At 35.5% G+C, this 18,384-nt stretch overlaps 1 protein-coding gene across 1 annotated transcript in view; it reads left to right on the top strand.

The window, feature by feature from the left end:
* PIGX (phosphatidylinositol glycan anchor biosynthesis class X) overlaps positions 1 to 18,384 on the top strand; it is a 34,895-nt gene that overhangs the window by 15,888 nt on the left and 623 nt on the right. The window contains exons 5-7 of the mRNA XM_037037476.1: positions 2,122 to 2,263; positions 13,710 to 13,923; positions 15,552 to 15,652. Coding sequence (XP_036893371.1) covers positions 2,122 to 2,263; positions 13,710 to 13,923; positions 15,552 to 15,652 — 457 coding nt within the window. The remainder of the gene's footprint in view (positions 1 to 2,121; positions 2,264 to 13,709; positions 13,924 to 15,551; positions 15,653 to 18,384) is intronic.

The following is an 18,384-nucleotide window of genomic DNA, read 5'->3' as shown; positions in this document are numbered from 1 at the left end:
CTGCAACTCAGGCATGTGCTCCAACCAGGACTCGAACCAGCATTAGCCCTTTGCTTTGTGGAATGATGTCCAACCAACTGAGCCACACTGGTCAGGGCTGTTGGCAGTTTTAAGTAACTTATTTATAAACTTTATCCTTTTAACCTTTTTTTTTGTATGGGTCTAAAGTTACAAATGACCCTTCATTACTGCAAGGTTAATTTAGCTACTAAGGCTTTACCTGTGGGATTTCAAGTGAAAGCTTTAGTTGGGATCCCCATTGGGATTTCTTTGCTTTGGTGTGTGGAAATATCTTCCTACCTTGTATGAAATTGAACAGTGAAAGGACAGCAAATTCACAGTTATCAACAACCACACCTAAAACAAAAGCAAACTGAGAGGACAGCTAGATCAGGAGCAGAACCATAGGAATGGAGATCACATGGAGGGTTAGCAACAGGGGAGTGGGAGGAGGAGAAGGGGGGAGAAGGTACAGAAAATAGCATAGACAGTAGGTAGAAAATAGGGGGGAGGGCAAGAATAGTATGGGAAATATAGAATCTAATGAACTTGAGACACGTGGTCATAAACTAAAGGGGGGGAATGGTGGGGGAGGGGGTGTGCAGGGTGGAGGAGAATGAAGCGGGGGGAATAGAACAAGAACTGTAGTGGTACAATCAATAAAATATATTTTTTTAAAAATGAATTTCTCATCTTTTGGTTCCTGGTCATCCTTTGCCCATCTTGTGGAGTTATGCCTTACTCATGTGTATCTTAGTATTCCACAAAAACTCAAGAGGACTCCCCAGTTCATATCTCTAAGCTTTTCCTACAGAGTTTTCTCCTCTCTGGAGCTTAGTGTTATGACTTCCAGCCACTTCAGCTTTCCTTAACTTTTATATCTATTTTCTCACCTAAGCAAAATTGTCATGGTGTGCTTTGGATCTCATTTCCTGCATTTGGTCCAAATGTGCCTCCAGACACAAAGCTAAGACAATTATATGTTTAGGCTTGTAGTTTATTTCAAATTAGTTTTTGTATATGGTATGAGGTTTAGGTCAAGGTTTATTTTTTCTATATAGATATCCAGTTGTTTCAGTGTTGTTTTTTGAAAAGACTATCCTTTCGCCATTAAATTATATTGGTACTGTTTTTGAAAATGTGTGTGTCTAGCCTTGACTGGTGTGGCTCAGTTGGTTGGGCATCATCCCATGAAGCAAAAGGTCGCCAGTTCGATTCCCAGTCAGGGCACATGCTTTGGTTGCAGGTTCAGTCCCCGGTCAGAGCACATTTGAGAGAAAACCAGTCAATGTTTCTCCCTCACATAGATGTTTGTCTTCCTCTCTTTCTCTTTCCTTTCCTTTCCCTCTAAAAATAAATAAATTAATAGAATTTTTTTAGGAGAAAGATAATATGTGTGTGACCATTTATGGACTCTATCTCTTTCTATTGACTTTTGTCTGATTTCACACTAATACAGTGATTTTCAACCTTTTTCATTTCATGGCACATCTAAACTAATTACCAAAATTCTGTAGCACACCAAAAGATAGGTATAATTTTGATTTATTCACATTGGATGGCTATTGTATTGACTTTTTTTTTATTTGACAGTCTATGGGAAAAGAGGTCAGTGTCCTTGACTAAAAAAATGTCAGGTGTTGCATGTTTTAAAAATTCTTTCAGCATAGCAGTATCCCTCTTGTGGCACAATGATTGAAAATTGTTGCACTAATATAATACTGTGGATTATGACATAAATATATGAAAGATCTAATGCATAGGTGGCAAACACAAGGCCTGCAGGCTGAATCCAGCCCTCCACTTTATTTTATCCGGCCCGGCACCTTGTTTCTACCCAGCAGCAGGGCCGAGCTCCTTGCCCCTAGTTAAGAAATAGTTACATTTATACAGTCCTGAAATTACATTTGGCCCTTTGAAAGCAAATGCCAGGCTGATGTGGCCCCTGGTGAAAATGAGTCTGGCATCCCTGATCTAATGGGTGATTCTGACATTATATAAATATTTCATTTGACTTTATAACCTTTGAAATACAGTGTTTCTACTCATTTTAATGCAGTATTATGCTATCTCATTAACAATTGAATGAAGGGATTTACTTTAAACATATTTGTCTTACAGAGATCTTTTAATAAAAGTGAAATTTGGAGAAAGCATGGAGAACTTACAGACCTGCCGACTCTTAATTAAACAGTACATCCCAGCAGGACTTTTTGTGGACCCATATGAGTTGGCTTCATTACGAGAGAGAAACATAACAGAGGTACAACTATTAGAGGATTTTTACAAATATTAGAAAAAATTTTTAGAGGTTTATTTTTTTGAGGAAGCTAGTATGCAAGATTAAGGCAAACTAGTGTGCAAGAAAACTAAACTGTGGTATTTTTTAAATTCATTTTGTAAGCATAAAAAGTAACAGTTTTTAATTGGGATAGGAGTTTCTTTTATATATATATATTTTTTTAATTACTTTATCATTATTCAGTTACAGTTGTCTGCATTTTCCCCCCACCCCAGCCAATCCCACCTTTCTCCCTTGCTTCCACCCTCCCTCTTGGTTTTGTCCATGTGTCCTTTATAGTAGTTCCTAAAAACCCTTCTCCCTACTGTCCCCTCCCCCCTGCCCTCTGGGATAGGAGTTTCTTTAACAAGTGAGTGATACTTGTACTTGTCAGTAAACCTAAACTGAACTAGTAAATGCTTTTTGGCAAGTTAGTTCCTGGTTTAGTGACTAGAAAAATTATATATGTATCTAAGAAGACTAATGAGTAATTAATCCTGTTTCAGTAGCAACTTTGTTAAATTATTTTTAAAAGATTTTATTCATTTTTAGAGATGGGGGAAGGGAAGGAGAAAGAGAGGGAAACATCAATGTGTGGTTGCCTCTTCAGCGCCCCTGACTGGGTACCTGGTCTGCAACTCAGGGTATGTGCCCTGACTGGGAATCGAACCAGCAACCTTTTGGTTCTCAGGCCGGCACTCAATCCACTGAGGCACACGGGGGAAGCAACTTTGTTAAATTAGAGAGATGTACCCCAACATCTGTATAATTTGAGTATGAGAGGAAAGGAAATTAATATTTATTGGATTTTTTTTTAGATTTTATTTATTTATTTTTAGACAGAAGAAAAGGGAGGGGGAAAAACATCAATGTGTGGTTGCTTCTCACATGCCCCCAGCTGGGGATCTGACCTGCAACCCAGGCATGTGTCCCGACTGGGAATCAAACCAGCAACCCTTTGGTTTACTAAATCTTTAGTTCAGTAGGTCTAGACCTCACAATCTACTTTTAATGACTCAGGTGATTCCTATTAAGAAATTTTGGGAAACACTGTCTTAGTTCATAAGATTATAATCAAAATATGAATTTTAAAGAGAAAATATAGATACACTTGGAGTCATTCATGATGGCAATTTACTTCTAATTCTGTTTAGGCCAATTTTTTCTCTTTCTTTCTTTAAATTTCTTTTTGAATAGGTAATTACATTCTCATGCTTCAAAATTCAAAAGGTATAAAAAGGTACATAATGATAAGCTTCCACCTCTCTTAATTCCCACTCATCAAGGTGTTTCCTGTGTTCTGTTTTGTGTATATATAGCAGTTTTGATACCCATGTTCACATATATACCAGTTTAGATACATATACACATGTGGAAAGATCTTGTTGCTTTTTTTCTCATTTGTTTCTTCTCTGAGTCATGAATTCTGAATGAGGCTTTTGAAACTTCAAATAATAGGCTTTGAATTTAAATGCAGTTTTTGGCTTGTAGTGACATGTGTTAGAGTTATATTTAAATCTACTTAATAAAATTGTCTTCTATATTTTAAGAAAATGGAATTTTTATTTTATTTTATTTTTATTTATTNCTCTGGTTCACAGGCTCGCGCTCAATCCACTGAGCTACACCAGCCAGGGCCAGAAAATGGAATTTTTTTTGCATAGAAGTACCCAGAAAGAAGTTACATGCCCACACCTTTGATTGGGATGAGATTGGGATGTGTACTGTTGACTGTATAACAAAGATAATAAAGAGGGTAAAGGGTGCCACTATAGATTGATTGATAACTCTCTTTTTCTTTGCTTCACAGGCCCATGCTCAATCCACTGAGCTACACCAACCAGGGCTTCTCTTTTTCTTGATTTTTTTTTTTTGCTTCCTAATTTAATCCTAAATTATAAGGCATTTAAGTGAATTTACTTTTTCTTTTGGTAATTTTTAGAAAAATAGATGTATTATTTATGACATATAGATCATTGGAAATTGATTTCTTGCTCTATTAGATGCTATTTCCTTCTGCCTAGCTGAGTTGAGACTGTGGCTCAATTCTTTGTGTAAAGAAAATTTATCATGAGAAGTGGTATTATGTGATGAATTTAAATGGAAAGAAGAGAATTTACATATAGATTGATGCTTATGTATTTAGCTTGATATCTTGACTCTTCCATGACATAAAATTTTTGGCTGCTGCGAATAGAACAGTGAGTCTGTATCAAATGGGTGATGTGACAACAAAATGTTTTCTAAAGAGCTTGAGCCCTGGCTGGTGTAGCTCAGTGGATTGAGTGCTGGCCTATGAATCAATGAGCTGACAGTTCAATTCCCAATCAAGGCACAAGCCCAGGTTATAGGCCAGGTTCTCAATGGGGCACAGATGCAAGGCAACCACACATTGATGTTTCTCTCCCTCTCTTTCTGCCTCCCTTCTCTAATCTCTAGAAATAAATAAATAAAATATATTTTTTAAAGAGCTTGTGATAGTTTGTGAGCAACATCATTTCATTTGTTAGGTAGGTCTATTACACAGATATATTTAATCAAAATCTCACATTCTTTGAAACAGCATTATATTATATTGAAATATGAAATTACCATTTTATGGTCAAAATGGAAATGCTGTATTTTTGAAATCATAAGTTTTACTCAATCAAAATATGTAGTATTAGGATTTCTGCCATGCCCAACTTGGAGAACAGGTACCAGATATTCTCCCACTTGAAATTAACATCCAACAATTAACATCCCAGTGTCAGAAAAATATTATATATTTCGTTTTTATAAATTTTTACATTTTTAGATTATATGTATAAGTTCAAAGGCACCAGTTACTATGTTTTAATTGGAGATTTTTTTTAGAGTTCTAGTCCATGAGAAAAAGATTTTGCAAATGTACATATAGCAATTTTGTAGCTTAATTCATTTAACTTTGCTATGGTCAGTTTGTGACACATGTAGTTGAGTGTTGTCATGAAAATGTGTAGGTCCATGTCTGTTAACCAATGCATGTGCTTTAGGATTGATTTTTAATGCATAATTTCAATTTCTTGGTAACATGCTATTGCTGTTGTCTTATCTGAAGTGAAAAATGGAATAATGAATTATCATTTTTGTAGATCAACATATAGTCACTGTACTTTTGGGGATTGCATTAATGGTTTCTCACATGTTTGGGAGGTTTTCCAGCATCCAGTCATTGTCCAAATCACTTTTGATTGTCAAGTTATGATTTCCAAAAATGGTTTTCTGTTGTTTTCAATCTAAAGTGATATCCATACCTCCACTGTCTGAATTTTTGATCACTTGTCAATTGGTGTACCAACTTGTATAATTTCTTTCTTTCTCCTTGTTTAAACTAGGTTTCAAAGAAACTCATACCTGAAATACCTAAGTTGGTTCCAAGACCTCAGATTGTTGTCTGTGGATTAGCTTCTGCTGTCTCTTAATTGACTTTGGTTTAAGATGGATTTGGGTCTCTTTTAAGGTTCATTTTAAAAAATTATCCTTATTTTAAAAATTGAGACATAAGTCATGCAACATAAAACTCACACTTTTGAAATGTACAATTTAGTAGGTTTTAATATATTCATAAAGTTGTGCATCTGTCACCATTATCTAATTCTAGAACATTTTTATCACCTGAAAAGAAACCCCTTATAAGGATAATTTTTTAAATTAAGGTACTGGGAATAAAATTTTTTTGATCATTACCAAATAATCCTTGAGCAGCAGAGCCCTCTCTGAAGGCCAAATTGCTATTTCTACCTGCCTCGTTTTTCATAAAACCAAGGCTACTATAAGCAAGAAAGAAGGATACTACATAATGATTCAGGGAACAATCCAACAGGAGGATATCACCCTAGTAAACATTTATGCATCGAAAATAGGAGCACCTAAATATATAAAGCAAATCTTGATGGACATAAAGGGAGAGATAGACAGAAATACAGTCATAGTTGGGAATTTTAACACCCCATTGACTTCAGTGGATAGATCTTCCAGTCAGAAAATCAATAAGGAGAGAGTGGCCTTAAATGGCACATTAGATCTAATGGATTTAATCAGTATATTCAGAACATTTCGCCCCAAAGCAGTAGAATATACATTCTTTTCAAGTGCACATGGAGCATTTTTTAGGAGAGACCACATGTTAGGACACAAAACAAGTCTCAATAAATTTAAAAAGATTGAAATCACATCAAGCATCTTTGACCACAATGCTATGAAACTAAATTCAAACACAAGAACAATGAAAAAAAACACAAAGACATGGAAACTAAATAACATGTTAATGGGTCGACAATGAGATCAAGGAAGAAATCCAAAGATACCTTGAAACAAATGAAATTGAGGACACTACAACTCAAAATATATGGGGCCCTGAGAAAGCAATCCTAAGAGAGAGATTCATAGCATTACAAGCCTATCTCAAAAAACAAGAAAAAGCTCAAATAAACAATCTAATTTCATGCTTAAGGAAACTTGCAAAAGAACAACAAAGCCCAGAGTGAGTAGAAGGAAGGAAATAATAAAGATCAGAGCAGAAATAAATGAAATAAAGTCTAAAAAATGAAACAAAAGGTCATGAAAAGATAAACAAGTTGACAAACCTTTAACCAGGCTCATCAAGAAAAAAAAAGACAAGGACCCAAATAGATAAAATCAGAAATGAAAGAGGAGAAATAACAACTGACACTAAAGAAACAAAGGGTTGTAAGAAAATACTGTGAACAGCCCTGGCTGGTGTAGCTCAGTGGATTGAGCGCAGGCCTGCGAACCAGACGATCACAGTTTGATTCCCAGTCAGGGCACATGCCTGGGTTGCAGGCAAGTTCCTGGCAGGGGCCAGTTCCCAGCAGGGGATGCACGAGAAGCAACTGTACATTGATGTTTCTCTTCCTCTCTCCTTCCCTTCCCCTCTAGATAAATAAATAAATTTTTTTTAAAAAAAGAAAATACTGTGAACAATTATGTGCCAATAAATGGGACAACCTGTCCAAAATAGATAAATTCCTAGAAACATACAATCTTCCAAAAATAAATCAGGAAGAATCAAATAATCTGAATAGATAGATTGAACCTAATGAAATTGAAGCAGTTAAAAAAAAAAAAAAGCCCTGGACGAGATGGCTTCACAGTTCAATTTTACCAAACATTCCTAGAAAAAAATAACAGCTCTCCTCAAACTGTTTCAAAAAAACTCAAGAGGAGGAAGGATTCCCAAACTCACTTTATGAGGCCAGCATTATGCTAATTTCAAAACCAGATAAAAGACAGTACAAAGGAAGAAAATTATAGGCCAATACTCCTGATGAACATCAGGATGTAATATCCTCAATAAAATACTAGCAAACAAGTGAATACAGCAATACATCAAAAAGATCATACAGCATGATTAAGTGGGATTTATTCTGGGAATAGAAGGTTGGTATAACATTCACAAATCAGTAATTGTGATTCACCACATAAATAAAATGAAGGATAAAAACGTGACCATATCAATAGATGCAGAAAAACCTTTTGATAAAATCTAGCACCCATTTACAATAAAAACTCTCAGCAAAGTGGGATTGAAGGGAATATACCTAGACATAATGAAGGCATATAAGACAAACTCACTGCTAGTATCATACTAAGTGAACAAAAACTACAAGCATTCCCCTTAAGATCGGAGCAAGACAGGGATGTCCTCTTTCACCTCTCTTATTCACATAGTACTGGAAGTCCTAGTCACAGCAGTCAGACAAGAAGAAATAAAAGGTATCCAAGTTGGAAAGGAGGTAGCAAGAGTGTCTTTAGTCACAGACGATATGGTTCTGTACATAGAGAACCCCAAAGTTTCCACCAAGACTACGAGAACTGATCAATGAATTCAGCAAAGTAGCAGGATACAAAGTTAAGATCCAGAAATCAGGTATATTTTTAAATACCAATAAAAAACTAACAGAAAGGAACTTAAGAAAACAATCCCATTCACACTTGTTTCAAAAAGAATAAAACACCTAGGAATAAACCTAACCAAGGATGCAAAAAACCTATACTCAGAAAATTAGAAGGCACTGAAGAAATTTTAAGAAGATTCATATAAGTGGAAGCACATAACTGTGTTCATGGATAGGAAGAATTAACATCATTAAAATGCCCATACTATCCAAAGCACTCTACAGATTCAGCGCAATTCCTGTCAAGATTCCAATTGCATATTTCACAGAACTAGAACAAATATTTCAAAACTTTATATGGAGCCATAAAAGGCCCTGTATAGTAACACCAACCCTGAGGAAAAAGAATGAAGTTGGAGAAATCACACTACCTAATATCAAACTACTATAAGACCATAATAATCAAAACAGCATAGTCATGGCATAAAAAGAGACACATAGATCAATGGAACAGAATAGAGAGCCCAGAAATAAAACTGTGCCTTTATAGTCAATTGATAGTTAACAGAGGAATCAAGCACATTCAATGGGCTAAAGATAGTTTATTCAATATGTGGTGTTGGAAAAATTGTACAGATACATGCAGAAAATGGAAGTTAGACCACCTTCTTACATCACACACAAGAATAAATTCAAAATGGATCAAAGACTTAAATGGTAGACCTGAAACCATAAAAATCATAGAAGAAAATGTAGGCAGCAAAATCTTGGACATTGCTCATGACAGTTTTTATTGGATATACCTCCACAGGCAAGGGAAACAAAAGAAAAAATAAACAAATGGGACTACATCAAACTAAAAAGTTTTTGCAGAGCAAAGGAAATCATCAACAAAATAAAAATATATCCCACAGAATGGGAGAACATATTTGCTGATACATCTGGTAAGGGGTTAATGTCCAAAATTTACAAAGTACTTTCAAAACTCAACACTCCCCAAAACAACCCAATTAAAAAATGAGCAAAGGACCCAAATAGATATTTCTCCAAACAGGACACACAGATGGTCAACAGACATGAAAAAATGCTCAATGTTCCTAATCAGAGAAATGCACATTAAAACCACAATGAGATGCCATCTCACACCAGTCAGAATAGTTATCAATAAATCAGCAAATAACAAGTGCATGGAGAAAGGGGAAACCTTTTGCATTGTTGTTTGGAAGGTAGACTGGTACAGCCACTGTGGGAAGAGGTATGAATATAACACAAAAAATTAAAAATGGATCTGCCTTTTGACCCAGTGATCTGACTTCTGGGAATATATTCGAAGGAACCCAAAACACTAATTTGAAAGAACATAAGCACTCCTGTGTTCATTGCAGCATTGTTTACAATCACCAAGCTATGGAAGCAGCCCAAGGGTCCATCAGTAGATAAAACTATGGGACATTTATACAATGTAATACTACTCAGCCATAAAAAAAGAAATTTTTACCCTTTGCAACAGTAAGGATGGACTTGGAGAACATTATGCTAAGTGAAATAAGCCAGTCAGAGAAAGACAAATACCATATGATGTCACTCATATGTGGAATCTAATGAACAAACTGAACTAACCAGCAAAACAGAAACACACTCATAGATGGAAAGTAAATGACAGCCAGTTGAGGGGCAAGGTTAGAGGGTGGAGGAATTGAGCAAAAAGGAAGACTCATGGACATGGACAACAGTGTGGTGATTGCCAGGGGGAGGGAGATACAAGGGTATAAATGGTAATGGAAAAAATATTCAATAAAGATTAAATTTTTTAAAAAAGGAAGCCCTGGCCAGTGTGGCTCAGTTGGTGGGAGTAACATCCAGTAAACCCAAAGGTCATGGGATCAATTCCAGGTCAGGACACATACCTAGCTTGTGGGTTCTATCCCCTTTCAGGGTGCATACAAGAGGCAAGCAATCAATGTCTCTCTTGTCACATTGGTGTTTCTCTTTTCTTCCTCTCTTCTACTGTCTCTAAAGTCAGTAAGCATGTCCTTCTATGAGATTAAAAAAAGAAAGAGCCCTGGCTGGTGTGACTCAATGGGTTGAGTGCTGGCCTGCAAACTAAAAAGTTACTGGTTCAATTCGCAGTCAGGGCACATGCCTGGGTGGTAGGCCAGTCCCTGGTTGGGGGTGTGTGAGAGGCAACCACCATTGATGTTTCTCTCACACATCTGATGCATCAGTGTTTCTCTCCCTCTCTTTCTTCCTCCCTTCCCTTCTCTCTAGACATGAACAAATAAAATCTTTTTAAAAAGAAAGAAATCAGGAGAAATCTTGGCAGTAATGAAAGAATTAGGAAAGATCACCAAGAACAAAGATGTATCATTAGAGACCATGGCTAAGATATCTGTATCCTCGTATTCACAAATACTGCATACAGATGCAAAAGTTGGACAGTGATGAAGGCTGATAAGAAAAACATTGATTCATTTGAAATATATGGTGTTGGAGGACTTCACAGATACCCTGCACTGCCAGGAGTATAAAACAAGTGGTTGTATTGCAAATTAATCCTAAATCATCGCTGGAGGCAAAAATGACAAAACTGAAAGTACCCTACTTTGGGCACGTTATGAGAAGGCAGAGTTCTTTGGAAAAGACAGTAATACTGGGGGAAATAAAAGGCAGCAGGAAAGGAGAAAGAGCAAATGTAAGATGGATTGACTCCATAAAAGAAGCCACATGTTTGACTGTACAGTAGCTGAGCAGGGCTGTTGAGGACAGGATATTGTGAAAGTCACTCATTCAGAGGTCACCAGGAGTTGAAGCTAATTCAATAGCATGTAACACACACAAAAGAGAGTTAATAGTTTCCTGATAAAGTTCTTGTGACAGTTAAAGGATATAATGTACATAAACCACTTTGCGAAATACTAATATTAAGAACTCAAAGAAAGGTACCTTTATTGATATCAGGTCACATATACATCTTTGTAGACAAGATAGAAAAATTTGGGCTGTGTTATTTTAATTTGTATCTTGTACCAAAAGAGTTTGTTTAAAAATTTCTAGTGGAACGTCTTTAGTAATATTCCTTAGGACTTTTCTCTTGACCTTCCTGGTCATCATTTTTGTCCTTAGATTAAAAATCCTGAAGACATAGTTACCATGTTCATAAATATTAGGTAAATGTTGGTTAACAGATTGGGATTTCAATTAAATCTCAACGGTCTAGAAAAAGACAGACTGTATGTAGCCAAAAAGATAAAATTTAATAGAGATCAGTCTAAAGCCCTGCATTTAATTGATTGAGTTAATTACTTGAAAAAGTAGGATGAAACTTACCTAAAGTTTTCTGCAAAAAGTTCAAATGAAAACTATAGGGATGAGTAGATAAAGCATACGGTCACTGAAACTATCTTGTATAATATTGCAATAAATGGATATGTGTCATTTTACATTTGTTGATCATAGGCTATACAAAATAGTGAACCCTGACTTTAAAACTATGAACTTCAGTTAATAACATATCAATATTGGGTTATCGATGATAACAAATGTACTACACCAGAGGTAGCAAACATAAAATAATTACTAAAATTCTGTGGCACACCGAAAGATACATTAAATTTTTTGCCAGTCTGACAAAAAATAGGTATAATTTTGACTAATTCACACTGGACAGTTCTTGTTGTGTTGGCTTTTGTCATTTTTTTAATCTGACAATGTAAGGGAAAAGAGGTCTGTGCCCCTGACTAAATAGTTAGGTGTTGCATGTTTTAAGAATTCTCGCCCTGGCTGGTATAGCTCAGTGGATTGAGCACAAGGCTGCGAACCAGAGGATCGCGGTTCGATTCCCAGTCAGGGCACATGCCTGGGTTGCAGGCCGGTTCCCTGCAGGCCATTTCCCAGCAGGGGACGCACAAAAGGCAACCATACACTGATGTTTCTCTCCCCCTCTCCTTCCCCTCTAAAAGATAAATAAATAAATAAAATCTTTAAAAAAAAAGAATTCTCATAGCACACCAGTTGAAAATTACTATACTACACCCATGTTAATAATAGAAAAAATTATGTGACTGTATGAAGGGTGAGTAGGCTATATGTGGATGCTGTATTTTCTGCTCATTTTTTCTGTAAGCCTAAAACTGCTCTTAAAGTCTATTAATTTTTTAAAAATGTATCTATAGCTAGCTAGCTAGCTAGATATCACACTGAAATAGGGCTGCTACAAAGCTAATGTAATTTTTGGCTAAAAAAGGTAATATTGTTATCCTAGTTCCTGAGTATTTCCAAAGGTACCTATTATGATGAATGGTTTGGAAGCCATGTTCTGAGAAAGGGAGAGAGCTGAATATTTTGTTGGGGAGGAGAAAATGTAGTAGAGGCAGCGTGGTGGGGGACTTTTGATGTTTAAAGATCCTTAGTGAAATGAGGAACAGATTTATTGCAGATATTGTAAGCAAGGACAGTCGGTGAATGTTATAGGCCAGAGCATCAAGTTTCTACTCATAGGAAAAGAATAACCTTTTAACATTAGATAAAATGAAATAACTCAGTCATTGAAAATAATCAAACAGTGGTTGGATACTTGAAAAATATCCTTGTTGGGACAGCAGTTTAATTTGATCACATCTGAGTTTCCTTATGACTCATAAGATTTTATAATCCCTTGACCTTTGCCATTGAGTTCAACAGCATGTGAACAAAGTACAGCAGTTGGTGTCATCAAACAGGAGAATTAGTATTTTTGCTGGGATGGGAAGAAGTTAATGGTGCTTTGTTCTCTGAGATATGTCAGGGCTTTGCATAGATAATCTAGAGAGAAGTTGTATGTGTGAATACATCCATACACAAACACAAATATGTATGTAATGCCTACATACTTGTATCAATATGTGTTCATATATGGATACATACATAATATACAAACATGCGTATTATGATATAGGACTAATTTCTTCCACATGTACATTTTTACTTTTACTGTAGAATACTTATTTTAAAATGGTTTTTACCATATTGTTTCTTGTAGAAATTATTACCATTTTTTCCATTACCTTTTTATAACTAATATAGAAAGAGTACTGACCTTTGCTTTGACTTCCTGACACAGTGCTTTATCTCACTACCATCTTACCTGCTTCCCTGAAGAACAGGAAATGACTAGAATGATACCAATCATTTTAACCCAATACTGGGTTAACTTTTTTATATAATGGTTTTCATACTTATCAAGTAATGCTATATTTATGCACAAAATTTTTCTTGGTGTCTGTTCTATCACCTAAACAAAGATTGATAAATTATATAGAAATAATTTTTGTTAGGGGAAAATTTTGCATCAGTATAGTTTCTTCACTTTACTTTTAGTAAACAAACTTTTATTAAACACAGATCATCATATCTTGTATTTTCGTAAAGTTGAAGATGGAAGGGCAATGGAATTGTTTATAAGGGGGGTGAATTTGACATTTCTCAAAACCAGCAGTCTTCTGGTTTTGAGTTTTAAATCTTCCTCATTCATTTTTCTTCTATTGGGTTAATATTTATTTTCTTTTTGACAGGCAGTGATGGTTTCAGAAGATTTTAATATAGAAGCTCCCAACTATTTATCTGAGGAATCTGAAGTTCTCATTTATGCCAGACGGGATTCACAGTGCACTGATTGTTTCCAAGCTCTTTTGCCTGTGCACTACCGCTATCATCAGCCACATAGTGAAGATGGAGAAGTCTTTATTGTAGTCAACAACCCTGATTTACTGATGTATTGTGACCAAGGTGAGGGCTGCACATCTTTTCTGAAGGTTGAAAATAAAAATAAAGGTATGGTGGCAGGTCTGAAGTCAAGGGATAACAAAGCGTGTTTCTTTTTTTCTTCTAACTTTTTATTATAAAATAAAGCACAATATAAAAAACTTCACAAATACATAGTTCAGTGGATGATTATAAGGCAAATATCCTTTAACTACTACCCAGGTCAAGAAATAGAACTTTGCCAGCCACCCCAGCAACAGTTCCATGTTTCCTGTCTCCGTCATGGCTACCTCCTGTCTTTTAAGACTAAACCCACTATCCTGACATTTAATCACTTCCTTATATTTCTTATACTTTTATCAACCACATGGACATTCTCAGACACTCATTTAGTCTTACCCATTTAAAAAGTTTTCTCAGAGGTGGGGTTTTGGTGACAGTATTCATGTAGTTCATCTGATTTCTTTATTTCCTGGAAGTTGGCAGCTGGCTCCAGAGGTGTGATTGATTCAGGTGTACTTCTTTTGGCAAGACTATGAATGGTGCCGTGTTCTTTTATGAGTAGATATATGATGTCTGGTGTGTTTCTTTTTTCAGACATTGGTCCTCATTTCCCCTCGGCTGCTTTCCACTTACTCGTGCTGATATTGCAGGACTGCAGCTATTAGTTTTTGAGGGGGTACTTTATCACCTAGTTTTGCTGTAAACATAGTCCATGAGTTTTTGGTTCTGTGTATAGTTCTGTATTTATGTGTAGATTTAAATAAATAAAAACTATGCTTTCACCATTTTTGGTTTTCTTAGAATCAAGACTTTAAGAAATTCCTTTCAGATTTTGGTTCTTTGTGTTTCCAGATTTTGGCTGATTAGAATGTTTGCATAAGTTGGTAGTATGATTATTAAAGACTGACAGATATGAAATGTTTAATCCATACATTTGCTGCCATCATATTTTTCATAATGAGGAAATAAAAAACATGTTCAACTGTGTTAGCTTTGTTCATCCAACCTAGCTTTCTGTTTCTATTAGTAGTGCCTTAAAAGAAAAGTTTTGATTTTAGAGAGGAAGGCTGAGAGAAAGAAACATCAATTTGTTGTTTCACTTATTTATGCATTTATTGACTGCTGCTTGTATGTGCCCTGACCAGAGATCGAACCCACAATCACAGCTTATCAGGACAATGCTCTAACCAACTGAGCTACTTGGCCAGGTCTTAGTTGAACCTTTGACATATCTGAAGTAAAGTTTGAAAAAAAATGTGCCCTCTGGAGAAAGAATCTGAGGTTCTGGCATTTTTTTGTTTTTTGGTCCGAGTGCTTTTTATATGGATGAGTTTAGTCTTGGGAATTTACTGAGTTGTATGCTTAGGTTCTGTGCACTGTTCTAAGTATGTTTTACCTACTTCAAGAAATAGTTTAAATTAAAAATTTTTTAAAGTAGTCCCTAGTTTGAGATTTGTTAAGAAGTAATTTTATAATTTCTCACGCATTCACTTAGAATAGGCTATTAAAATAAAACAGCATGTAATACATCCAAATCATGTATGTTGTGTATTAAAATATTTGAATATCATCAACAGAACTGATTGGTTTGGCCTAGCCTCTAGTCTGGATACAGGTTTTCTAATACCATCTTTTACCACTTTTCTTAGAGTTTCCAATTTTGAAATGTTGGTCTCAGTCAAAAGTGGCAGCTCCTTGTGCTTTGAAGAGTAAGGATATTTGCCAGTGGAACAATATGAAATATAAATCAGTAAGTTAATATTTTATGTTTTTAGATCGTAATGCCTCATCTAAAATTCTTTCTATAATGTTTCTGCCACATTTAAGGGATTAGAATTTTATGTTCTACCATAGAAAGCTGGGGTCTTTTTGTTATTAATGTTGTTTCTTTGCTACTGATGGCAACAGTGGTTTCTCCTTTAGAGAGTCATTGAATCATTTACTTTGAGGGCTGGTAATTGGGCATTAATCCCATACCTCATTGGTCCAGATCTTAAGTGGAGCTGATAGGCTTTTTAAAGGTGTGAAATGGCTAAGAAAAATAGTAGTATATCCATCTGGTTAAAACTTTATTTAGAAATTTTTATTCATTTTTTGAACAGCAAAATAAAGTCGTTACCTTCATTGTGTTACACAGAACAAGTGAAAAAGGGAAAATAAAACTTAAAGTAGAATCATTTCAACTGTGATTCAGTTTTAGACAGTTGTATTACTATTATATATCTATTATTTTATTTTTATTCTTTTTCAGAGAAGGGAGAAGGGAGGGAGAAAGAGAGGGAGAGAAACATCCATTGGTTGCCTTCTGTACGTTCCCGACTAGGGACCGACCTAGAAACCCAGGCCTGTGCCATAACCTGTGACCCTTCTGTTTGTGGGATGGTGCCCAGCCAATTGAGCCACACTGGCTAGGGCACTATTATATATTTAAATCTAGCCTGCTTCAGACCATTTTTATAGTTTTGACCTCCTAACTTGTTTTTAGTTACTAAATTAGGTATTAATAATTGATTAATACTGGTTTTGTCTAAGAAGTCTACAGTTTTCTATTCACCTTTATTTTTTTTAATTATTTTAAAAGATTTTATTTATTTATTTTTAAATAGGGGAAGGGAGGGAGAAAGAGGAGTGAAACAACGGATGGTTGCTTTTCCCACACCCCGCACTGGGCCCTGGCCTGCAACCCAGGCACGTGCCCTGATTGGGAATCCTACCAATGCCCCTTTGATGTGCAGGCCTGTGCTCAGTACACTGAGCCACACCAGCCAGGGCTCTTTTTACCTTCTTTAGTTAACATAGTCTACTTCTTTCCTCTCTTCAAAGGTTAAGTCTTTACAACACCTCCAGTCCCTCTCCTCTTCCTGGAAGTCAGGAGGTGTGACTTAGAGTTCCTACTCTGTTATCCTGTGGTTGGCTCCATTGGCAAGCAGCTTTCATCCTTAGGTGCTTTTCAAAAGTGACTTCATCATCATAAAAGGCACCATGGTCACTCTCAACATTTAAGAAATTCCAACAGTGTGGGGAGGTTTAAGCAAGGAAGGGGAATGAAAACCAAATACGTATTTCTTATATAAATCACAGTATCACATGCTACTTGAATTTCTTCAAATTCTAAAATACATCTGGAGAATTGCATTAGATTTTCTTGTGTGAATAAAGAGTATGAGCCCTGGCTAGTGTAGCTCAGTGGATTGAGCACAGGCTGAGAACCAAAGGGTCGCTGGTTCGATTCCCAGTCAGGGCCTGACTGGGTTGCAGGCCACACGCTTGGGTTGCTGGCCAGGTCCCCCGTGAGGGCAATGTGAAAGGCAACCACACGTTGATGTTTCTCTTCCTCTCTCTCTCCCTCCCTTCCCCTCGCTCTAAAAAAACAAAATTTAAAAAAAATAAAGAGTATGATCAATGTTTATTTATTATTTATTTTAACAATTGGTGATGTGCATTGCTGTAAAATAAGTAATTACCCTGTTAAAACATTTTTAATTCAATTCCTTTTAAAACCATGTAACTTCAAATAAGGTCATAATTAAGCAGTTTGATTTTTTAACCCTGACCTGTGTGGCTTGGTTGGGCATAGTCCTGCAAAGTGAGAGGTCACCAGTTTAATCCCCAGTCAAGGCACATGCCTAGGTTGCAGGTTTGGTTTTCATCCAAGAAGCAACTGATTGGTGTTCTTTCTCACATTGATGTTTCCTTCCCTTTGTTTCTCCCTCCCTTACCCTCTCTCTGAAAATAATTAAATAAAATCTTTTTTAAAAAGCAGTTTGATTTTTAAAAATTACTTTGTGCTACATATCTTCTTTATGTATAGCAGAAAACAGGTGACCATTAGTAAGGTGGTGATGTATACCAAGGTTTGTTTGTTTAAGATGCCATTTTTTGAAAGATAATTTTCAAATAGTACTTTGTTACAGATTGTGTTGGTATCATAATCTTTTTTGGATATGAAGTTATAATGTATATGAAGTTATAATGTCGGTATTTATAAAAAGAAGCCAAAAATAAATATATTCCCAAATTACCCAATTTTAACGTATTTAAAAACCCATTTTTAAACCATAAAAATTTCCAAAGTTTCTAATTGAACCCTTTATGTTCAAAATCAAATAGAAAATATAAATTAAGTTGAACATAGGAGCACTTTTTCATTGCTAGTCATGACTAGCAATAGTGTGACTATTAAATAGTCACAACTATTTAATATTGTGCTAATAATAAAAGATATATTCAATTATATAATTTTTGAACAACAAACTTTTAAAAGCTATTTAGAAAGAGAAACAGCAAAACAAAATGAATAGATACTTTAGTTTTATTGTTGTTTTAGTATTTTTCCTTTAAGGCTTCAATTTAGAATTCTGTAATTTAATATGAAATATATTATATTGATTACAGAGGTGACATTGGGATATAGCCTGCATTTTTAAAAAAGAATAGACTCAGTTCTATGTAAAAGGTACAAAAAGTTAAAACTAATGAGAA

This window comes from Sturnira hondurensis, unplaced genomic scaffold (assembly GCF_014824575.4).
Source record: "Sturnira hondurensis isolate 20B ecotype Veracruz unplaced genomic scaffold, ASM1482457v3 Scaffold0023357, whole genome shotgun sequence".
In the NCBI taxonomy this organism is placed as follows: domain Eukaryota; kingdom Metazoa; phylum Chordata; class Mammalia; order Chiroptera; family Phyllostomidae; genus Sturnira; species Sturnira hondurensis.
Note: the sequence above shows the minus strand (reverse complement) of the source record. Positions and strands in the feature narration are given on the sequence as shown.